This window comes from Heterodontus francisci, chromosome 45 (genome assembly GCF_036365525.1).
Source record: "Heterodontus francisci isolate sHetFra1 chromosome 45, sHetFra1.hap1, whole genome shotgun sequence".
NCBI lineage: Eukaryota > Metazoa > Chordata > Chondrichthyes > Heterodontiformes > Heterodontidae > Heterodontus > Heterodontus francisci.
In genome coordinates, this window is record NC_090415.1 from 2,773,409 (window position 1) to 2,801,250 (window position 27,842).

Sequence of the window (27,842 nt, forward strand, 5' to 3'; positions counted from 1 at the left end):
GTGGGGGAGGGAGAGAGAGTGGGGGAGGGAGAGAGAGTGGGGGAGGGAGAGAGAGTGGGGGAGGGAGAGAGAGTGGGGGAGGGAGAGAGAGTGGGGGAGGGAGGGAGTGGAGCAGGGACAGAGAGAGAGGGAGAGAGAGGAGAGTGGGGGAGGGGTGATAGAGAGAGTGGAGGAGTGAGTGGGGGAGGGAGAGTGGGGGAGGGAGAGAGAGCGGGGAAGGGAGAGAGAGCGGGGAAGGGAGAGAGAGTGGGGGAGGGAGAGAGTGGGGGAGAGAGAGAGAGTGAGGGAGAGAGTGGGTGGAGCAGGGAGAGAGAGTGGGGGAGGGAGAGAGAGTGGGGGAGGGAGAGAGAGTGGGGAGAGAGAGAGTGGGGGGGGAGAGAGAGAGTGAGGGAGGGAGAGAGAGTGGGGGAGGGAGAGAGAGTGGGGGAGGGAGAGAGAGTGGGGGAGAGAGAGAGAGTGGGGGAGAGAGAGAGAGTGGGGGAGAGAGAGAGAGTGGGGGAGAGAGAGAGAGTGGGGGAGAGAGAGAGAGTGGGGGGGAGAGAGAGAGTGGGGGAGTGTGAGTGGGGGAGTGTGAGAGGGGGAGGGAGAGAGTGGAGGAGTGTGAGTGGTGGAGAGAGAGAGTGGGGAGGGAGAGAGTGGAGGAAGGCGAGAGTGGGGCGGAGTGAGGGGGAGGGAGAAAGGGGGAGACAGAGAGAGTAGGAGAGAATTGGGGGGGAAGTGGGGGGACAAGGGGAGGTAATGAGGGGGAGGGGGAGGTAATGAGGGGGAGGGAGAGTGGGGAGGGGGAAGTGAGGGGGAAAAAAAAGGGGGATAAGGCAGTGGAATAGAGCAGAGGGGAGTGTTGGATGAGGCAGGAGAGAGGGGGATGAGGGTAAGGAGAGGGGGATGGGTGGGGACACGGACCAGGCAACAACTCAACGTGGCGGGAGACACCGGCGGGGCGGGGTGGGTGGGGGGGGGGGGGGCGGGACACAGAGCCCGAGGAGAGCTCCTGAGTTCCCTGCCCGCATGCCATCTCCGGGGTGGGGGGGGGCAGGCCACACTCCAGGCTCTGGACCTGCCCCTCAGCGGGGGCACTGGACGGGTGGATCGTTGGCATGGCAGGGAAGGTGGCAGGCCAACTCGAAGGCCCTGGCGAAGGCTTCAGGGCAGCGGGGGCAGCGGAAGGCGGGCTGCTGCTGGTCAGGCAGGCGGCAGCGATGCTTCAGCAACTGCACCAGCTGCGGGAAGCTCTGGCGGCAGAGACCGCAGTCGTAGGGCACGGGCTGGGGCTGGGGCCGGGAGGCTGGGCCTGAGGTCAGCAGGGAGTCGGGGGCCCGGGGCAGTTCGAGGGCCTGCAGGGTTCCCGGGTCACGGGCCTGTGGGAGTTCGAGTGGACGCAGGGTTCCCTGGTCACGGGCCTGTGGGAGGCCGAGAGGATGCAGGGTACCCTGGTCACGGGCCTGCGGGTGTTCGAGAGGATGCAGGGTTCCCTGGTCACGGGCCTGCGGGAGTTCAAGTGGATGCAGGGTTCCCTGGTCACGGGCCTGTGGGAGTTCAAGTGGATGCAGGGTTCCTGGGTCACGGGCCTGTGGGAGGCCGAGGGGATGCAGGGTTCCCTGGTCACGGGCCTGTAGGAGGCCGAGGGGTTGCAGGGTTCCCTGGTCACAGGCCTGCGGGAGTTCGAGAGGATGCAGGGTTCCCTGGTCACGGGCCTGTGGGAGTTCAAGTGGATGCAGGGTTCCTGGGTCACGGGCCTGTGGGAGGCCGAGGGGATGCAGGGTTCCCTGGTCACGGGCCTGCGGGAGTTCGAGAGGATGCAGGGCTCCCTGGTCACAGGCCTGCAGGAGTTCGAGAGGATGCAGGGCTCCCTGGTCACGGGTCTGCAGGAGTTCGAGTGGATGCAGGGTTCCCTGGTCACAGGCCTGTGGGAGTTCAAGTGGATGCAGGGTTCCCTGGTCACGGGCCTGTGAGAGCTCGAGAGGATGCAGGGTTCCCGGGTCACGGGCCTGCGGGAGGCCCAGGGCCTGCCGGGTTCCCTGGTCAAGGGCCGGCGGTGGCTCGCGAGGATGCAGGGCACCTGGGTCACGGGGCAGCAGGAGTTTGAGGGCCTGCAGGGTTCCCAGGTCACGGGCTTGTGGGAGTTGGAGGCCTGTGGCCTCCCGGGGGCCTGGGCCCAGCCTCTCTCCATCAGCGGCTGCCCCTCCTCCTCCTCTGGTGGCGTCGGTCTGAGGTCTGGACCTGAAGGCCCGGCAATTCCTCCGCTGATGGCCCCGCAGGCCAGAGGGGGCCTTGAAGGCCTTGCCGCAGGCCGGGCAGGCGTGCGGCCGGAGCTGGGAGTGGGTGCGGCGGTGGCGGCCCAGCATCGAGGAGCGGGTGAAGCCCTTGCCGCAGGAAGGGCAGACGTACGGCCGCTCGCCTGTGTGGAGGCGGGCGTGCTGGTCCAGGTCCCGTCCGCTCTTGAAAGCCCGGGGGCAGGCCGGGCACGTGTAGGGCGCCTGGTCGGAGTGGGAACGGCCGTGCCGCGCCAGCTCGTACGGGTAGCGGAAGCCCTTGCCACAGGCCGGGCAGGTGTGGCGGGGGGGCTCGGGCTGGTGGCGGCTCTGGTGCTTGAGGAGGTAGGAGGCGGTCTTGAAGCGCTTGCCGCAGGAAGGGCACGGGTAGGGGGTCTGGTCGCTGTGCGTGCGCAGGTGCTGCGCCAGGTAGTGCGGCCGCTTGAAGCGCTTGTCGCAGAGCGGGCACGGGTAGGGGGCCTCGTCCGTGTGTGTCAGCCGGTGCCGCAGCAGCTCGTAGGAGTTGACGAAGCCCTTGCCGCAGGCCGGGCAGGCGAAGGGCCGCTCGTCCGTGTGGCTGCGCTGGTGGCGCAGCAGGTGCGAGGCCCGGCTGTAGGTGCGGCCGCACTGTGAGCAGGCGAAGGAGGGCGGCGGCAGCTGCTGGTGCCCGCCCTGGTGCTCCTGCAGCTCCGCCGAGCTCGGGAAGGCCAGCCGGCAGAGGGGGCAGGGGAACGGGCCCTGCCCGGCGTGGCCCTGCAGGTGGTGGCGGTCCAGGGCTGCCCGGTCGGCGAAGGCCTTGCCGCAGACCGCGCACTTGGCAGCCGGGGGCGGGGGCGGCGGGTGAGGTGGCGGCGGGCCTCCTCCCCCGCCGCCACCCCGGCAGCGCCGACAATCCGAGCCGGGCCCAGCCCCGCCGCACCCGGCGCAATTGGCGGCCGCGCCGATGCCCGGGGGCACCGGCACGCCCGGCCCCAGCAGCGCCGCCCCCGGCTTCTGGTGCAGCCGGCGGTGCCGCCGCAGGGTGCCCGGGTCCCGGAAGGCCTTGCCGCACTCGGCGCAGGGGTACGGCCGCTCGCCGGTGTGCCCGTACTCGTGGCGCAGGAGGTGGGCCGAGCGGCTGTAGGCCTTGCCGCACACCCCACAGCGGAAAGGGCGCCGCCGGGGCGGCCCGTGCTGGGCCCGCAGGTGGCACTCCAAACCCTCCGGCCGGCCGAAGCGCTGCAGGCACAGCGGGCAGCGGTGGGGCCGGCGCGGGTCATGGATCAGCCGGTGCCGCGCCAGCTCGTAGCGCTCCTTGAAGGCCCGGCCGCAGTCGGCGCAGGCGAAAGCCGGCGGCCGCTCGTGGCGCCGCCGGTGCTTCTGCAGGTACCAGGGAGTGGCGAAGCGCTTGGGGCACAGCGGGCACAGGTAGGGGCGCTCCCCCTCCCCAACCTCGCCCGGCGCCGCACCCGGCGCCGGCTCCTCCTGCGGGCACCGGTGCCGGGCCAGCACCTGGAAGTAGCCGAAGACCCGCCCGCAGGAGGAGCAGATGAAGGGCGTCCTCGGCGGGTGGCGCGCCCGGTGCCAGCAGAGGCGCCAGGAGCGGGAGAAGCGCTTGCCACAGTCCCCGCAGCGCAACGGGCGGAGGGCGGCCCGGGCCGAGACCCGAGGGGCCGCGCGCTCCATCCCCGCTGCCCCGGACGCCATTTGTCGATGCGGGTTCCGGTCTTCACCTCAACGCTGGCAGCAAAAGTGGCAACATTTATCCAACGCAGGCACACAACCCGCGCTTCCCCACCCCCCCACCCACAACCCTCCTCCTCTTCCGTGTCACGATGTCCACTCTCTTCCTCCTCTGCCTCCTCCTCTTCTCCGCGCGTCCGTCCTCGGCGTCGACGTGAAGGTGTGGCCCGGACTCCCGGAGATTCCCCAGAACGCTCACCGGCGACGGCCTCTTCGGGGGCTGGCCCTCGACGCCAATCAGCCCCTGGCTCGGGCACCGCTCCGGCCTCGTACCCCAGCCTCCTCCCTCTCCTGCGCTGGTCCGTCCAGGACTGGCGAGGCAACCGGCGACAGTGCGAGGGGTGGCCAGGCGGGGGCTGGCATCCAGATGGCACTGCGGAAGGAACAAGACAGGAAGGCGGTTGAGAGAAGGCACGGGGCCGTTGGTCCTGAGCACAGCCCAGACCAACCATCAGAGAGAGGAGCGGGAGGAGGGACCATTTGTCCCCTCCAGTCAGATCTTCTACCTCAACCCGACAGTCCCGGACGAGCCCCCAGATCCCTCAGTTTCCTCCGCACCCAAAAATCTCTCCATCTCTGTCTGGAATATACGCGATGATATTAATCCCTGATTCTCCCAGTTCACACATTTACAGAGAATGATATTTTAATATATTTATATCGATATTAATCCCTGACTCTCCCAGTTTACACATTTACAGAGAATGATATTTTAATATATTTATATAGATATTAATCCCTGACTCTCCCAGTTTACACATTTACAGAGAATGATATTTTAATATATTTATATAGATATTAATCCCTGACTCTCCCAGTTTACACATTTACAGAGAATGATATTTTAATATATTTATATAGATATTAATCCTGACTCTCCCAGTTTACACATTAACAGTGAATGATATTTTAATATATTTATATAGATATTAATCCCCGACTCTCCCAGTTTACACATTTACAGAGAATGATATTTTAATATATTTATATAGATATTAATCCCCGATTCTCCCAGTTTACACATTTACAGAGAATGATATTTTAATATATTTATATAGATATTAATCCCCGACTCTCCCAGTTTACACATTTACAGAGAATGATATTTTAATATATTTACATAGATATTAATCCCTGACTCTCCCAGTTTACACATTTACAGAGAATGATATTTTAATATATTTATATAGATATTAATCCCTGACTCTCCCAGTTTACACATTTACAGAGAATGATATTTTAATATATTTATATAGATATTAATCCCTGACTCTCCCAGTTTACACATTTACAGAGAATGATATTTTAATATATTTATATAGATATTAATCCCTGATTCTCCCAGTTTACACATTTACAGAGAATGATATTTTAATATATTTATATAGATATTAATCCCCGACTCTCCCAGTTTACACATTTACAGAGAATGATATTTTAATATATTTATATAGATATTAATCCCCGACTCTCCCAGTTTACACAATTACAGAGAATGATATTTTAATATATTTATATAGATATTAATCCCCGACTGTCCCAGTTTACACATTTACAGAGAATGATATTTTAATATATTTATATAGATATTAATCCCTGACTCTCCCAGTTTACACATTTACAGAGAATGATATTTTAATATATTTATATAGATATTAATCCCCGACTCTCCCAGTTTACACAATTACAGAGAATGATATTTTAATATATTTATATAGATATTAATCCCCGACTCTCCCAGCTTACACAATTACAGAGAATGATATTTTAATATATTTATATCGATATTAATCCCCGACTCTCCCAGTTTACACATTTACAGTGAATGATATTTTAATATATTTATATAGATATTAATCCCTGACTCTCCCAGTTTACACAATTACAGAGAATGATATTTTAATATATTTATATAGATATTAATCCCTGACTCTCCCAGTTTACACATTTACAGAGAATGATATTTTAATATATTTATATAGATATTAATCCCTGATTCTCCCAGTTTACACATTTACAGAGAATGATATTTTAATATATTTATATAGATATTAATCCCTGACTCTCCCAGTTTACACATTTACAGAGAATGATATTTTAATATATTTATATAGATATTAATCCCTGACTCTCCCAGTTTACACATTTACAGAGAATGATATTTTAATATATTTATATCGATATTAATCCCTGATTCTCCCAGTTTACACATTTACAGTGAATGATATTTTAATATATTTATATAGATATTAATCCCTGACTCTCCCAGTTTACACATTTACAGAGAATGATATTTTAATATATTTATATCGATATTAATCCCTGATTCTCCCAGTTTACACATTTACAGAGAATGATATTTTAATATATTTATATAGATATTAATCCCCGATTCTCCCAGTTTACACATTTACAGAGAATGATATTTTAATATATTTATATAGATATTAATCCCCGACTCTCCCAGTTTACACATTTACAGAGAATGATATTTTAATATATTTATATAGATATTAATCCCTGACTCTCCCAGTTTACACATTTACAGAGAATGATATTTAAATATATTTATATCGATATTAATCCCTGACTCTCCCAGTTTACACATTTACAGAGAATGATATTTTAATATATTTATATAGATATTAATCCCTGACTCTCCCAGTTTACACATTTACAGAGAATGATATTTTAATATATTTCTATAGATATTAATCCCTGACTCTCCCAGTTTACACATTTACAGAGAATGATATTTTAATATATTTATATAGATATTAATCCCTGATTCTCCCAGTTTACACATTTACAGAGAATGATATTTTAATATATTTATATCGATATTAATCCCTGATTCTCCCAGTTTACACATTTACAGTGAATGATATTTTAATATATTTATATAGATATTAATCCCTGACTCTCCCAGTTTACACATTTACAGAGAATGATATTTTAATATATTTATATAGATATTAATCCCTGACTCTCCCAGTTTACACATTTACAGAGAATGATATTTTAATATATTTATATAGATATTAATCCCTGACTGTCCCAGTTTACACATTTACAGAGAATGATATTTTAATATATTTATATAGATATTAATCCCCGACTCTCCCAGTTTACACAATTACAGAGAATGATATTTTAATATATTTATATCGATATTAATCCCCGACTCACCCAGTTTATACATTTACAGAGAATGATATTTTAATATATTTATATAGATATTAATCCCCGACTGTCCCAGTTTACACATTTACAGAGAATGATATTTTAATATATTTATATAGATATTAATCCCCGACTCTCCCAGTTTGCACATTTACAGAGAATGATATTTTAATATATTTATATAGATATTAATCCCCGACTCTCCCAGTTTGCACATTTACAGAGAATGATATTTTAATATATTTATATAGATATTAATCCCCGACTCTCCCAGTTTACACATTTACAGAGAATGATATTTTAATATATTTATATAGATATTAATCCCTGACTCTCCCAGTTTACACATTTACAGAGAATGATATTTTAATATATTTATATAGATATTAATCCCTGACTCTCCCAGTTTACACATTTACAGAGAATGATATTTTAATATATTTATATAGATATTAATCCCTGACTCTCCCAGTTTACACATTTACAGAGAATGATATTTTAATATATTTATATAGATATTAATCCCTGACTCTCCCAGTTTACACATTTACAGAGAATGATATTTTAATATATTTATATAGATATTAATCCCTGACTCTCCCAGTTTACACATTTACAGAGAATGATATTTTAATATATTTATATAGATATTAATCCCTGACTCTCCCAGTTTACACATTTACAGAGAATGATATTTTAATATATTTATATAGATATTAATCCCTGACTCTCCCAGTTTACACATTTACAGTGAATGATATTTTAATATATTTATATAGATATTAATCCCTGACTCTCCCAGTTTACACATTTACAGAGAATGATATTTTAATATATTTATATAGATATTAATCCCTGACTCTCCCAGTTTACACATTTACAGAGAATGATATTTTAATATATTTACATAGATATTAATCCCTGACTCTCCCAGTTTACACATTTACAGAGAATGATATTTTAATATATTTATATCGATATTAATCCCTGACTCTCCCAGTTTACACATTTACAGTGAATGATATTTTAATATATTTATATAGATATTAATCCCTGACTCTCCCAGTTTACACATTTACAGTGAATGATATTTTAATATATTTATATAGATATTAATCCCTGACTCTCCCAGTTTACACATTTACAGAGAATGATATTTTAATATATTTATATAGATATTAATCCCTGACTCTCCCAGTTTACACATTTACAGAGAATGATATTTTAATATATTTATATAGATATTAATCCCCGACTCTCCCAGTTTACACAATTACAGAGAATGATATTTTAATATATTTATATAGATATTAATCCCCGACTCTCCCAGCTTACACATTTACAGTGAATGATATTTTAATATATTTATATAGATATTAATCCCTGACTCTCCCAGTTTACACAATTACAGAGAATGATATTTTAATATATTTATATAGATATTAATCCCCGACTCTCCCAGTTTACACATTTACAGAGAATGATATTTTAATATATTTACATAGTTATTAATCCCTGACTCTCCCAGTTTACACATTTACAGAGAATGATATTTTAATATATTTACATAGATATTAATCCCTGACTGTCCCAGTTTACACATGTACAGAGAATGATATTTTAATATATTTATATAGATATTAATCCCTGACTCTCCCAGTTTACACATTTACAGAGAATGATATTTTAATATATTTATATAGATATTAATCCCTGACTCTCCCAGTTTACACATTTACAGAGAATGATATTTTAATATATTTATATAGATATTAATCCCTGACTCTCCCAGTTTACACATTAACAGTGAATGATATTTTAATATATTTATATCGATATTAATCCCCGACTCTCCCAGTTTACACATTTACAGAGAATGATATTTTAATATATTTATATAGATATTAATCCCCGACTCTCCCAGTTTACACATTTACAGAGAATGATATTTTAATATATTTATATAGATATTAATCCCCGACTCTCCCAGTTTACACATTTACAGAGAATGATATTTTAATATATTTATATAGATATAAATCCCTGACTCTCCCAGTTTACACATTTACAGAGAATGATATTTTAATATATTTATATCGATATTAATCCCTGACTCTCCCAGTTTACACATTTACAGAGAATGATATTTTAATATATTTATATAGATATTAATCCCTGACTCTCCCAGTTTACACATTTACAGAGAATGATATTTTAATATATTTATATAGATATTAATCCCTGACTCTCCCAGTTTACACATTTACAGAGAATGATATTTTAATATATTTATATCGATATTAATCCCTGACTCTCCCAGTTTACACATTTACAGAGAATGATATTTTAATATATTTATATAGATATTAATCCCTGATTCTCCCAGTTTACACATTTACAGAGAATGATATTTTAATATATTTATATCGATATTAATCCCTGACTCTCCCAGTTTACACATTTACAGAGAATGATATTTTAATATATTTATATAGATATTAATCCCTGATTCTCCCAGTTTACACATTTACAGAGAATGATATTTTAATATATTTATATAGATATTAATCCCCGACTCTCCCAGTTTACACAATTACAGAGAATGATATTTTAATATATTTATATAGATATTAATCCCTGATTCTCCCAGTTTACACATTTACAGAGAATGATATTTTAATATATTTATATAGATATTAATCCCCGACTCTCCCAGTTTACACAATTACAGAGAATGATATTTTAATATATTTATATAGATATTAATCCCTGACTCTCCCAGTTTACACATTTACAGAGAATGATATTTTAATATATTTATATCGATATTAATCCCCGACTCTCCCAGTTTACACATTTACAGTGAATGATATTTTAATATATTTATATAGATATTAATCCCTGACTCTCCCAGTTTACACATTTACAGAGAATGATATTTTAATATATTTACATAGATATTAATCCCTGACTCTCCCAGTTTACACATTTACAGTGAATGATATTTTAATATATTTATATAGATATTAATCCCTGACTCTCCCAGTTTACACATTTACAGAGAATGATATTTTAATATATTTACATAGATATTAATCCCTGACTCTCCCAGTTTACACATTTACAGAGAATGATATTTTAATATATTTAGATTGATATTAATCCCTGACTCTCCCAGTTTACACAATTACAGAGAATGATATTTTAATATATTTATATAGATATTAATCCCTGACTCTCCCAGTTTACACATTTACAGAGAATGATATTTTAATATATTTATATCGATATTAATCCCCGACTCTCCCAGTTTACACATTTACAGTGAATGATATTTTAATATATTTATATAGATATTAATCCCTGACTCTCCCAGTTTACACATTTACAGAGAATGATATTTTAATATATTTATATAGATATTAATCCCTGACTCTCCCAGTTTACACATTTACAGAGAATGATATTTTAATATATTTATATAGATATTAATCCCTGACTCTCCCAGTTTACACATTTACAGAGAATGATATTTTAATATATTTATATCGATATTAATCCCTGACTCTCCCAGTTTACACATTTACAGAGAATGATATTTTAATATATTTATATAGATATTAATCCCTGACTCTCCCAGTTTACACATTTACAGAGAATGATATTTTAATATATTTATATAGATATTAATCCCTGACTCTCCCAGTTTACACATTTACAGAGAATGATATTTTAATATATTTATATAGATATTAATCCCTGACTCTCCCAGTTTACACATTTACAGAGAATGATATTTTAATATATTTATATAGATATTAATCCCTGATTCTCCCAGTTTACACATTTACAGAGAATGATATTTTAATATATTTATATCGATATTAATCCCCGACTCTCCCAGTTTACACATTTACAGTGAATGATATTTTAATATATTTATATAGATATTAATCCCTGACTCTCCCAGTTTACACATTTACAGAGAATGATATTTTAATATATTTATATAGATATTAATCCCCGACTCTCCCAGCTTACACATTTACAGAGAATGATATTTTAATATATTTATATAGATATTAATCCCTGACTCTCCCAGTTTACACATTAACAGTGAATGATATTTTAATATATTTATATCGATATTAATCCCTGACTCTCCCAGTTTACACATTTACAGAGAATGATATTTTAATATATTTATATAGATATTAATCCCCGACTCTCCCAGTTTACACATTTACAGAGAATGATATTTTAATATATTTATATCGATATTAATCCCTGACTCTCCCAGTTTACACATTTACAGAGAATGATATTTTAATATATTTATATAGATATTAATCCCTGACTCTCCCAGTTTACACATTTACAGAGAATGATATTTTAATATATTTATATAGATATTAATCCCTGACTCTCCCAGTTTACACATTTACAGAGAATGATATTTTAATATATTTATATCGATATTAATCCCTGACTCTCCCAGTTTACACATTTACAGAGAATGATATTTTAATATATTTATATAGATATTAATCCCTGATTCTCCCAGTTTACACATTTACAGAGAATGATATTTTAATATATTTATATCGATATTAATCCCTGACTCTCCCAGTTTACACATTTACAGAGAATGATATTTTAATATATTTATATAGATATTAATCCCTGATTCTCCCAGTTTACACATTTACAGAGAATGATATTTTAATATATTTATATAGATATTAATCCCCGACTCTCCCAGTTTACACAATTACAGAGAATGATATTTTAATATATTTATATAGATATTAATCCCCGACTCTCCCAGTTTACACAATTACAGAGAATGATATTTTAATATATTTATATAGATATTAATCCCTGACTCTCCCAGTTTACACATTTACAGAGAATGATATTTTAATATATTTATATCGATATTAATCCCCGACTCTCCCAGTTTACACATTTACAGTGAATGATATTTTAATATATTTATATAGATATTAATCCCTGACTCTCCCAGTTTACACATTTACAGAGAATGATATTTTAATATATTTACATAGATATTAATCCCTGACTCTCCCAGTTTACACATTTACAGTGAATGATATTTTAATATATTTATATAGATATTAATCCCTGACTCTCCCAGTTTACACATTTACAGAGAATGATATTTTAATATATTTACATAGATATTAATCCCTGACTCTCCCAGTTTACACATTTACAGAGAATGATATTTTAATATATTTAGATTGATATTAATCCCTGACTCTCCCAGTTTACACAATTACAGAGAATGATATTTTAATATATTTATATAGATATTAATCCCTGACTCTCCCAGTTTACACATTTACAGAGAATGATATTTTAATATATTTATATCGATATTAATCCCCGACTCTCCCAGTTTACACATTTACAGTGAATGATATTTTAATATATTTATATAGATATTAATCCCTGACTCTCCCAGTTTACACATTTACAGAGAATGATATTTTAATATATTTATATAGATATTAATCCCTGACTCTCCCAGTTTACACATTTACAGAGAATGATATTTTAATATATTTATATAGATATTAATCCCTGACTCTCCCAGTTTACACATTTACAGAGAATGATATTTTAATATATTTATATCGATATTAATCCCTGACTCTCCCAGTTTACACATTTACAGAGAATGATATTTTAATATATTTATATAGATATTAATCCCTGACTCTCCCAGTTTACACATTTACAGTGAATGATATTTTAATATATTTATATAGATATTAATCCCTGACTCTCCCAGTTTACACATTTACAGAGAATGATATTTTAATATATTTATATAGATATTAATCCCTGACTCTCCCAGTTTACACATTTACAGAGAATGATATTTTAATATATTTATATAGATATTAATCCCTGATTCTCCCAGTTTACACATTTACAGAGAATGATATTTTAATATATTTATATCGATATTAATCCCCGACTCTCCCAGTTTACACATTTACAGTGAATGATATTTTAATATATTTATATAGATATTAATCCCTGACTCTCCCAGTTTACACATTTACAGAGAATGATATTTTAATATATTTATATAGATATTAATCCCCGACTCTCCCAGCTTACACATTTACAGAGAATGATATTTTAATATATTTATATAGATATTAATCCCTGACTCTCCCAGTTTACACATTAACAGTGAATGATATTTTAATATATTTATATCGATATTAATCCCCGACTCTCCCAGTTTACACATTTACAGAGAATGATATTTTAATATATTTATATAGATATTAATCCCTGACTCTCCCAGTTTACACATTTACAGAGAATGATATTTTAATATATTTATATCGATATTAATCCCTGACTCTCCCAGTTTACACATTTACAGAGAATGATATTTTAATATATTTATATAGATATTAATCCCTGACTCTCCCAGTTTACACATTTACAGAGAATGATATTTTAATATATTTATATAGATATTAATCCCTGACTCTCCCAGTTTACACATTTACAGAGAATGATATTTTAATATATTTATATCGATATTAATCCCTGACTCTCCCAGTTTACACATTTACAGAGAATGATATTTTAATATATTTATATAGATATTAATCCCTGATTCTCCCAGTTTACACATTTACAGAGAATGATATTTTAATATATTTATATCGATATTAATCCCTGACTCTCCCAGTTTACACATTTACAGAGAATGATATTTTAATATATTTATATAGATATTAATCCCTGATTCTCCCAGTTTACACATTTACAGAGAATGATATTTTAATATATTTATATAGATATTAATCCCCGACTCTCCCAGTTTACACAATTACAGAGAATGATATTTTAATATATTTATATAGATATTAATCCCCGACTCTCCCAGTTTACACAATTACAGAGAATGATATTTTAATATATTTATATAGATATTAATCCCTGACTCTCCCAGTTTACACATTTACAGAGAATGATATTTTAATATATTTATATCGATATTAATCCCCGACTCTCCCAGTTTACACATTTACAGTGAATGATATTTTAATATATTTATATAGATATTAATCCCTGACTCTCCCAGTTTACACATTTACAGAGAATGATATTTTAATATATTTACATAGATATTAATCCCTGACTCTCCCAGTTTACACATTTACAGTGAATGATATTTTAATATATTTACATAGATATTAATCCCTGACTCTCCCAGTTTACACATTTACAGAGAATGATATTTTAATATATTTACATAGATATTAATCCCTGACTCTCCCAGTTTACACATTTACAGAGAATGATATTTTAATATATTTAGATTGATATTAATCCCTGACTCTCCCAGTTTACACAATTACAGAGAATGATATTTTAATATATTTATATAGATATTAATCCCTGACTCTCCCAGTTTACACATTTACAGAGAATGATATTTTAATATATTTATATCGATATTAATCCCCGACTCTCCCAGTTTACACATTTACAGTGAATGATATTTTAATATATTTATATAGATATTAATCCCTGACTCTCCCAGTTTACACATTTACAGAGAATGATATTTTAATATATTTATATAGATATTAATCCCTGACTCTCCCAGTTTACACATTTACAGAGAATGATATTTTAATATATTTATATAGATATTAATCCCTGACTCTCCCAGTTTACACATTTACAGAGAATGATATTTTAATATATTTATATCGATATTAATCCCTGACTCTCCCAGTTTACACATTTACAGAGAATGATATTTTAATATATTTATATAGATATTAATCCCTGACTCTCCCAGTTTACACATTTACAGAGAATGATATTTTAATATATTTATATAGATATTAATCCCTGACTCTCCCAGTTTACACATTTACAGAGAATGATATTTTAATATATTTATATAGATATTAATCCCTGATTCTCCCAGTTTACACATTTACAGAGAATGATATTTTAATATATTTATATCGATATTAATCCCCGACTCTCCCAGTTTACACATTTACAGTGAATGATATTTTAATATATTTATATAGATATTAATCCCCGACTCTCCCAGTTTACACATTTACAGAGAATGATATTTTAATATATTTATATAGATATTAATCCCCGACTCTCCCAGCTTACACATTTACAGAGAATGATATTTTAATATATTTATATAGATATTAATCCCTGACTCTCCCAGTTTACACATTTACAGAGAATGATATTTTAATATATTTATATAGATATTAATCCCTGACTCTCCCAGTTTACACATTTACAGAGAATGATATTTTAATATATTTATATAGATATTAATCCCTGACTCTCCCAGTTTACACATTTACAGTGAATGATATTTTAATATATTTATATCGATATTAATCCCTGACTCTCCCAGTTTACACATTTACAGAGAATGATATTTTAATATATTTATATAGATATTAATCCCTGACTCTCCCAGTTTACACATTTACAGAGAATGATATTTTAATATATTTATATAGATATTAATCCCTGATTCTCCCAGTTTACACATTTACAGAGAATGATATTTTAATATATTTATATCGATATTAATCCCCGACTCTCCCAGTTTACACATTTACAGTGAATGATATTTTAATATATTTATATAGATATTAATCCCCGACTCTCCCAGTTTACACATTTACAGAGAATGATATTTTAATATATTTATATAGATATTAATCCCCGACTCTCCCAGCTTACACATTTACAGAGAATGATATTTTAATATATTTATATAGATATTAATCCCTGACTCTCCCAGTTTACACATTTACAGAGAATGATATTTTAATATATTTATATAGATATTAATCCCTGACTCTCCCAGTTTACACATTTACAGAGAATGATATTTTAATATATTTATATAGATATTAATCCCTGACTCTCCCAGTTTACACATTTACAGAGAATGATATTTTAATATATTTATATAGATATTAATCCCTGATTCTCCCAGTTTACACATTTACAGAGAATGATATTTTAATATATTTATATAGATATTAATCCCTGACTCTCCCAGTTTACACATTTACAGAGAATGATATTTTAATATATTTATATAGATATTAATCCCTGATTCTCCCAGTTTACACATTTACAGAGAATGATATTTTAATATATTTATATAGATATTAATCCCCGACTCTCCCAGTTTACACATTTACAGAGAATGATATTTTAATATATTTATATAGATATTAATCCCCGACTCTCCCAGTTTACACATTTACAGTGAATGATATTTTAATATATTTATATCGATATTAATCCCTGACTCTCCCAGTTTACACATTTACAGTGAATGATATTTTAATATATTTATATCGATATTAATCCCTGACTCTCCCAGTTTACACATTTACAGAGAATTATATTTTAATATATTTATATAGATATTAATCCCTGACTCTCCCAGTTTACACATTTACAGAGAATGATATTTTAATATATTTATATAGATATTAATCCCTGATTCTCCCAGTTTACACATTTACAGTGAATGATATTTTAATATATTTATATAGATATTAATCCCTGATTCTCCCAGTTTACGCATTTACAGTGAATGATATTTTAATATATTTATATAGATATTAATCCCTGACTCTCCCAGTTTACACATTTACAGAGAATGATATTTTAATATATTTATATAGATATTAATCCCTGATTCTCCCAGTTTACACATTTACAGTGAATGATATTTTAATATATTTATATAGATATTAATCCCTGATTCTCCCAGTTTACACATTTACAGTGAATGATATTTTAATATATTTATATAGATATTAATCCCTGACTCTCCCAGTTTACACATTTACAGAGAATGATATTTTAATATATTTATATAGATATTAATCCCTGACTCTCCCAGTTTACACATTTACAGAGAATGATATTTTAATATATTTATATAGATATTAATCCCTGACTCTCCCAGTTTACACATTTACAGAGAATGATATTTTAATATATTTATATAGATATTAATCCCTGACTCTCCCAGTTTACACATTTACAGAGAATGATATTTTAATATATTTATATAGATATTAATCCCTGACTCTCCCAGTTTACACATTTACAGTGAATTATATTTTAATATATTTATATAGATATTAATCCCCGACTCTCCCAGTTTACACAATTACAGAGAATTATATTTTAATATATTTATATCGATATTAATCCCTGACTCTCCCAGTTTACACATTTACAGAGAATGATATTTTAATATATTTACATAGATATTAATCCCCGATTCTCCCAGTTTACACATTTACAGTGAATGATATTTTAATATATTTATATAGATATTAATCCCTGACTCTCCCAGTTTACACATTTACAGAGAATGATATTTTAATATATTTATATAGATATTAATCCCCGACTCTCCCAGTTTACACATTTACAGTGAATGATATTTTAATATATTTATATAGATATTAATCCCTGACTCTCCCAGTTTACACATTTACAGAGAATGATATTTTAATATATTTATATAGATATTAATCCCTGACTCTCCCAGTTTACACATTTACAGAGAATGATATTTTAATATATTTATATAGATATTAATCCCTGATTCTCCCAGTTTACACATTTACAGTGAATGATATTTTAATATATTTATATAGATATTAATCCCTGACTCTCCCAGTTTACACATTTACAGAGAATGATATTTTAATATATTTATATAGATATTAATCCCTGACTCTCCCAGTTTACACATTTACAGAGAATGATATTTTAATATATTTATATCGATATTAATCCCTGACTCTCCCAGTTTACACATTTACAGTGAATGATATTTTAATATATTTATATAGATATTAATCCCTGACTCTCCCAGTTTACACATTTACAGAGAATGATATTTTAATATATTTATATAGATATTAATCCCTGACTCTCCCAGTTTACACATTTACAGAGAATGATATTTTAATATATTTATATAGATATTAATCCCTGATTCTCCCAGTTTACACATTTACAGTGAATGATATTTTAATATATTTATATAGATATTAATCCCTGACTCTCCCAGTTTACACATTTACAGAGAATGATATTTTAATATATTTATATAGATATTAATCCCTGACTCTCCCAGTTTACACATTTACAGAGAATGATATTTTAATATATTTATATAGATATTAATCCCTGACTCTCCCAGTTTACACATTTACAGTGAATGATATTTTAATATATTTATATAGATATTAATCCCTGACTCTCCCAGTTTACACATTTACAGAGAATGATATTTTAATATATTTATATAGATATTAATCCCTGACTCTCCCAGTTTACACATTTACAGTGAATGATATTTTAATATATTTATATAGATATTAATCCCTGACTCTCCCAGTTTACACATTTACAGAGAATGATATTTTAATATATTTATATAGATATTAATCCCTGACTCTCCCAGTTTACACATTTACAGAGAATGATATTTTAATATATTTATATAGATATTAATCCCTGACTCTCCCAGTTTACACATTTACAGAGAATGATATTTTAATATATTTATATAGATATTAATCCCTGACTCTCCCAGTTTACACATTTACAGAGAATGATATTTTAATATATTTATATAGATATTAATCCCTGACTCTCCCAGTTTACACATTTACAGAGAATGATATTTTAATATATTTATATAGATATTAATCCCTGACTCTCCCAGTTTACACATTTACAGAGAATGATATTTTAATATATTTATATAGATATTAATCCCTGACTCTCCCAGTTTACACATTTACAGAGAATGATATTTTAATATATTTATATAGATATTAATCCCTGACTCTCCCAGTTTACACATTTACAGAGAATGATATTTTAATATATTTATATAGATATTAATCCCTGACTCTCCCAGTTTACACATTTACAGAGAATGATATTTTAATATATTTATATAGATATTAATCCCCGACTCTCCCAGTTTACACAATTACAGAGAATGATATTTTAATATATTTATATCGATATTAATCCCTGACTCTCCCAGTTTACACATTTACAGTGAATGATATTTTAATATATTTATATAGATATTAATCCCCGACTCTCCCAGTTTACACAATTACAGAGAATGATATTTTAATATATTTATATCGATATTAATCCCTGACTCTCCCAGTTTACACATTTACAGTGAATGATATTTTAATATATTTATATAGATATTAATCCCCGACTCTCCCAGTTTACACAATTACAGAGAATGATATTTTAATATATTTATATCGATATTAATCCCTGACTCTCCCAGTTTACACATTTACAGTGAATGATATTTTAATATATTTATATAGATATTAATCCCCGATTCTCCCAGTTTACACATTTACAGAGAATGATATTTTAATATATTTATATAGATATTAATCCCTGACTCTCCCAGTTTACACATTTACAGTGAATGATATTTTAATATATTTATATAGATATTAATCCCCGACTCTCCCAGTTTACACATTTACAGAGAATGATATTTTAATATATTTATATAGATATTAATCCCTGATTCTCCCAGTTCACACATTTACAGTGAATGATATTTTAATATATTTATATAGATATTAATCCCTGATTCTCCCAGTTTACACATTTACAGAGAATGATATTTTAATATATTTATATAGATATTAATCCCCGACTCTCCCAGTTTACACATTTACAGAGAATGATATTTTAATATATTTATATAGATATTAATCCCCGACTCTCCCAGTTTACACATTTACAGAGAATGATATTTTAATATATTTATATAGATATTAATCCCCGACTCTCCCAGTTTACACATTTACAGAGAATGATATTTTAATATATTTATATAGATATTAATCCCTGATTCTCCCAGTTCACACATTTACAGAGAATGATATTTTAATATATTTATATAGATATTAATCCCTGACTCTCCCAGTTTACACATTTACAGTGAATGATATTTTAATATATTTATATAGATATTAATCCCCGACTCTCCCAGTTTACACATTTACAGAGAATGATATTTTAATATATTTATATAGATATTAATCCCTGACTGTCCCAGTTTACACATTTACAGAGAATGATATTTTAATATATTTATATCGATATTAATCCCTGATTCTCCCAGTTCACACATTTACAGTGAATGATATTTTAATATATTTATATAGATATTAATCCCTGACTCTCCCAGTTTACACATTTACAGAGAATGATATTTTAATATATTTATATAGATATTAATCCCTGACTCTCCCAGTTTACACATTTACAGAGAATGATATTTTAATATATTTATACAGATATTAATCCCTGACTCTCCCAGTTTACACATTTACAGTGAATGATATTTTAATATATTTATATAGATATTAATCCCCGATTCTCCCAGTTTACACATTTACAGAGAATTATATTTTAATATATTTATATAGATATTAATCCCTGACTCTCCCAGTTTACACATTTACAGAGAATGATATTTTAATATATTTATATAGATATTAATCCCCGACTCTCCCAGTTTACACATTTACAGAGAATGATATTTTAATATATTTATATAGATATTAATCCCTGATTCTCCCAGTTTACACATTTACAGTGAATGATATTTTAATATATTTATATAGATATTAATCCCTGATTCTCCCGGTTTACACATTTACAGTGAATGATATTTTAATATATTTATATAGATATTAATCCCTGACTCTCCCGGTTTACACATTTACAGAGAATGATATTTTAATATATTTATATAGATATTAATCCCTGACTCTCCCGGTTTACACATTTACAGAGAATGATATTTTAATATATTTATATCGATATTAATCCCTGACTCTCCCAGTTTACACATTTACAGAGAATGATATTTTAATATATTTATATAGATATTAATCCCCGACTCTCCCAGTTTACACATTTACAGAGAATGATATTTTAATATATTTATATCGATATTAATCCCCGACTCTCCCAGTTTACACATTTACAGAGAATGATATTTTAATATATTTATATAGATATTAATCCCCGACTCTCCCAGTTTACACATTTACAGTGAATGATATTTTAATATATTTATATCGATATTAATCCCCGACTCTCCCAGTTTACACATTTACAGTGAATGATATTTTAATATATTTATATAGATATTAATCCCTGACTCTCCCAGTTTACACATTTACAGTGAATGATATTTTAATATATTTATATAGATATTAATCCCTGACTCTCCCAGTTTACACATTTACAGAGAATGATATTTTAATATATTTACATAGATATTAATCCCCGACTCTCCCAGTTTACACATTTACAGTGAATGATATTTTAATATATTTATATAGATATTAATCCCCGACTCTCCCAGTTTACACATTTACAGTGAATGATATTTTAATATATTTATATAGATATTAATCCCTGACTCTCCCAGTTTACACATTTACAGTGAATGATATTTTAATATATTTATATAGATATTAATCCCTGATTCTCCCAGTTTACACATTTACAGAGAATGATATTTTAATATATTTATATAGATATTAATCCCCGACTCTCCCAGTTTACACATTTACAGAGAATGATATTTTAATATATTTATATAGATATTAATCCCCGACTCTCCCAGTTTACACATTTACAGAGAATGATATTTTAATATATTTATATAGATATTAATCCCTGACTCTCCCAGTTTACACATTTACAGAGAATGATATTTTAATATATTTATATAGATATTAATCCCTGACTCTCCCAGTTTACACATTTACAGAGAATGATATTTTAATATATTTATATAGATATTAATCCCTGATTCTCCCAGTTTACACATTTACAGAGAATGATATTTTAATATATTTATATAGATATTAATCCCTGATTCTCCCAGTTTACACATTTACAGTGAATGATATTTTAATATATTTATATAGATATTAATCCCTGACTCTCCCAGTTTACACATTTACAGAGAATGATATTTTAATATATTTATATAGATATTAATCCCTGACTCTCCCAGTTTACACATTTACAGAGAATGATATTTTAATATATTTATATAGATATTAATCCCTGACTCTCCCAGTTTACACATTTACAGAGAATGATATTTTAATATATTTATATAGATATTAATCCCTGACTCTCCCAGTTTACACATTTACAGAGAATGATATTTTAATATATTTATATAGATATTAATCCCTGTCTCTCCCAGTTTACACATTTACAGAGAATGATATTTTAATATATTTATATAGATATTAATCCCTGATTCTCCCAGTTTACACATTTACAGAGAATGATATTTTAATATATTTATATAGATATTAATCCCTGACTCTCCCAGTTTACACATTTACAGTGAATGATATTTTAATATATTTATATAGATATTAATCCCTGACTCTCCCAGTTTACACATTTACAGAGAATGATATTTTAATATATTTATATAGATATTAATCCCCGACTCTCCCAGTTTACACATTTACAGAGAATGATATTTTAATATATTTATATAGATATTAATCCCTGACTCTCCCAGTTTACACATTTACAGAGAATGATATTTTAATATATTTATATAGATATTAATCCCCGACTCTCCCAGTTTACACATTTACAGTGAATGATATTTTAATATATTTATATAGATATTAATCCCTGACTCTCCCAGTTTACACATTTACAGAGAATGATATTTTAATATATTTATATAGATATTAATCCCTGACTCTCCCAGTTTACACATTTACAGTGAATGATATTTTAATATATTTATATAGATATTAATCCCTGACTCTCCCAGTTTACACATTTACAGAGAATGACATTTTAATATATTTATATAGATATTAATCCCTGACTCTCCCAGTTTACACATTTACAGTGAATGATATTTTAATATATTTATATCGATATTAATCCCTGACTCTCCCAGTTTACACATTTACAGTGAATGATATTTTAATATATTTATATAGATATTAATCCCTGATTCTCCCAGTTTACACATTTACAGAGAATGATATTTTAATATATTTATATAGATATTAATCCCTGATTCTCCCAGTTTACACATTTACAGAGAATGATATTTTAATATATTTATATAGATATTAATCCCCGACTCTCCCAGTTTACACATTTACAGAGAATGATATTTTAATATATTTATATAGATATTAATCCCTGATTCTCCCAGTTTACACATTTACAGAGAATGATATTTTAATATATTTATATAGATATTAATCCCTGACTCTCCCAGTTTACACATTTACAGAGAATGATATTTTAATATATTTATATAGATATTAATCCCTGACTCTCCCAGTTTACACATTTACAGAGAATGATATTTTAATATATTTATATAGATATTAATCCCTGACTCTCCCAGTTTACACATTTACAGAGAATGATATTTTAATATATTTATATAGATATTAATCCCTGACTCTCCCAGTTTACACATTTACAGAGAATGATATTTTAATATATTTATATAGATATTAATCCCTGACTCTCCCAGTTTACACATTTACAGTGAATGATATTTTAATATATTTATATAGATATTAATCCCCGACTCTCCCAGTTTACACATTTACAGAGAATGATATTTTAATATATTTATATAGATATTAATCCCCGATTCTCCCAGTTTACACATTTACAGAGAATGATATTTTAATATATTTATATAGATATTAATCCCTGACTCTCCCAGTTTACACATTTACAGAGAATGATATTTTAATATATTTATATAGATATTAATCCCTGATTCTCCCAGTTTACACATTTACAGAGAATGATATTTTAATATATTTATATAGATATTAATCCCTGACTCTCCCAGTTTACACATTTACAGTGAATGATATTTTAATATATTTATATAGATATTAATCCCTGACTCTCCCAGTTTACACATTTACAGAGAATGATATTTTAATATATTTATATAGATATTAATCCCTGATTCTCCCAGTTTACACATTTACAGAGAATGATATTTTAATATATTTATATAGATATTAATCCCTGACTCTCCCAGTTTACACATTTACAGAGAATGATATTTTAATATATTTATATAGATATTAATCCCCGACTCTCCCAGTTTACACATTTACAGAGAATGATATTTTAATATATTTATATAGATATTAATCCCTGATTCTCCCAGTTTACACATTTACAGTGAATGATATTTTAATATATTTATATCGATATTAATCCCTGATTCTCCCAGTTTACACATTTACAGTGAATGATATTTTAATATATTTATATAGATATTAATCCCTGACTCTCGCAGTTTACACATTTACAGTGAATGATATTTAAATATATTTATATAGATATTAATCCCTGACTCTCCCAGTTTACACATTTACAGAGAATGATATTTTAATATATTTATATCGATATTAATCCCTGACTCTCCCAGTTTACACATTTAGTGAATGATATTTTAATATATTTATATAGATATTAATCCCCGATTATCCCAGTTTACACATTTACAGAGAATGATATTTTAATATATTTATATAGATATTAATCCCCGACTCTCCCAGTTTACACATTTACAGAGAATGATATTTTAATATATTTACATAGATACTAATCCCCGACTCTCCCAGTTTACACATTTACAGAGAATGATATTTTAATATATTTATATAGATATTAATCCCTGATTCTCCCAGTTTACACATTTACAGAGAATGATATTTTAATATATTTACATAGATATTAATCCCTGACTCTCCCAGTTTACACATTTACAGAGAATGATATTTTAATATATTTACATAGATATTAATCCCTGACTCTCCCAGTTTACACATTTACAGAGAATGATATTTTAATATATTTATATAGATATTAATCCCTGATTCTCCCAGTTTACACATTTACAGAGAATGATATTTTAATATATTTATATAGATATTAATCCCTGACTCTCCCAGTTTACACATTTACAGAGAATGATATTTTAATATATTTATATCGATATTAATCCCTGACTCTCCCAGTTTACACATTTACAGTGAATGATATTTTAATATATTTATGTAGATATTAATCCCCGATTCTCCCAGTTTACACATTTACAGAGAATGATATTTTAATATATTTATATAGATATTAATCCCCGACTCTCCCAGTTTACACATTTACAGAGAATGATATTTTAATATATTTACATAGATATTAATCCCTGACTCTCCCAGTTTACACATTTACAGAGAATGATATTTTAATATATTTATATAGATATTAATCCCTGACTCTCCCAGTTTACACATTTACAGAGAATGATATTTTGATATATTTATATCGATATTAATCCCTGACTCTCCCAGTTTACACATTTACAGTGAATGATATTTTAATATATTTATATAGATATTAATCCCTGACTCTCCCAGTTTGCACATTTACAGTGAATGATATTTTAATATATTTAGATTGATATTAATCCCTGACTCTCCCAGTTTACACATTTACAGTGAATGATATTTTAATATATTTATATCGATATTAATCCCCGACTCTCCCAGTTTACACATTTACAGAGAATGATATTTTAATATATTTATATAGATATTAATCCCTGACTCTCCCAGTTTACACATTTACAGAGAATGATATTTTAATATATTTATATAGATATTAATCCCTGATTCTCCCAGTTTACACATTTACAGAGAATGATATTTTAATATATTTATATAGATATTAATCCCTGATTCTCCCAGTTTACACATTTACAGAGAATGATATTTTAATATATTTATATAGATATTAATCCCTGACTCTCCCAGTTTACACATTTACAGAGAATGATATTTTGATATATTTATATCGATATTAATCCCTGACTCTCTCAGTTTACACATTTACAGTGAATGATATTTTAATATATTTATATAGATATTAATCCCTGACTCTCCCAGTTTGCACATTTACAGTGAATGATATTTTAATATATTTAGATTGATATTAATCCCTGACTCTCCCAGTTTACACATTTACAGTGAATGATATTTTAATATATTTATATCGATATTAATCCCCGACTCTCCCAGTTTACACATTTACAGAGAATGATATTTTAATATATTTATATAGATATTAATCCCCGACTCTCCCAGTTTACACATTTACAGAGAATGATATTTTAATATATTTATATCGATATTAATCCCTGATTCTCCCAGTTTACACATTTACAGTGAATGATATTTTAATATATTTATATAGATATTAATCCCTGACTCTCCCAGTTTACACATTTACAGAGAATGATATTTTAATATATTTATATAGATATTAATCCCTGACTCTCCCAGTTTACACATTTACAGAGAATGATATTTTAATATATTTATATAGATATTAATCCCTGATTCTCCCAGTTTACACATTTACAGTGAATGATATTTTAATATATTTATATAGATATTAATCCCTGACTCTCCCAGTTTACACATTTACAGAGAATGATATTTTAATATATTTATATAGATATTAATCCCTGATTCTTCCAGTTTACACATTTACAGTGAATGATATTTTAATATATTTATATAGATATTAATCCCTGACTCTCCCAGTTTACACATTTACAGAGAATGATATTTTAATATATTTATATTGATATTAATCCCTGACTCTCCCAGTTTACACATTTACAGTGAATGATATTTTAATATATTTATATAGATATTAATCCCTGACTCTCCCAGTTTACACATTTACAGTGAATGATATTTTAATATATTTATGTAGATATTAATCCCTGACTCTCCCAGTTTACACATTTACAGAGAATGATATTTTAATATATTTATGTAGATATTAATCCCTCACTCTCCCAGTTTACACATTTACAGAGAATGATATTTTAATATATTTATATAGATATTCATCCCTGACTCTCCCAGTTTACACATTTACAGAGAATGATATTTTAATATATTTATATAGATATTCATCCCTGACTCTCCCAGTTTACACATTTACAGAGAATGATATTTTAATATATTTATATAGATATTAATCCCTGACTCTCCCAGTTTGCACATTTACAGTGAATGATATTTTAATATATTTATATAGATATTAAGCCTTGATCCTCCACTTAACAGATGCACAGTTTTTGACATTTTAATATATTTAGATTGATATTAACCCTTGATTCCCCACTTTGCACATTTGCAGGTTAGGATATTTTGATATATTTGGCTTTCTTTGACCCCCCTGCTTGCTGCTCTCTGGCTCCCCCTGTCCCTGCTGCTGGATTGAGGGGGTTTAGATTGAGGGAGGCTGAGTTGCTTGAGGGTTTGGAGGGTTTATTCGAGGTTTTGTTACCTTTCTGCAGCCTCTGCTCACCTCCTGCAGCCCCCTGGCACCCACTTCCGGTCAGGCTCTGACCTCTGACCTCCCCCGCCACCACCGAAGAGGCACAAAGGCACTTCCGGCTGCTGGGTC

At 33.8% G+C, this 27,842-nt stretch overlaps 1 protein-coding gene across 1 annotated transcript; it reads right to left on the reverse strand.

Annotated features, from left to right (window-relative positions):
• Positions 1 to 963: 963 nt before the first annotated feature.
• Positions 964 to 27,802, reverse strand: LOC137356163 (zinc finger protein 420-like). The gene is made up of 2 exons (XM_068021985.1): positions 27,723 to 27,802; positions 964 to 4,347 (listed from the first exon to the last, which is right to left on the reverse strand). Exon 2 carries the CDS (start codon positions 3,936 to 3,938, stop codon positions 1,065 to 1,067), a length of 2,874 nt encoding a protein of 957 aa, XP_067878086.1. The 5' UTR covers positions 3,939 to 4,347; positions 27,723 to 27,802; the 3' UTR covers positions 964 to 1,064.
• Between the last annotated feature and the right edge of the window lie 40 nt (positions 27,803 to 27,842).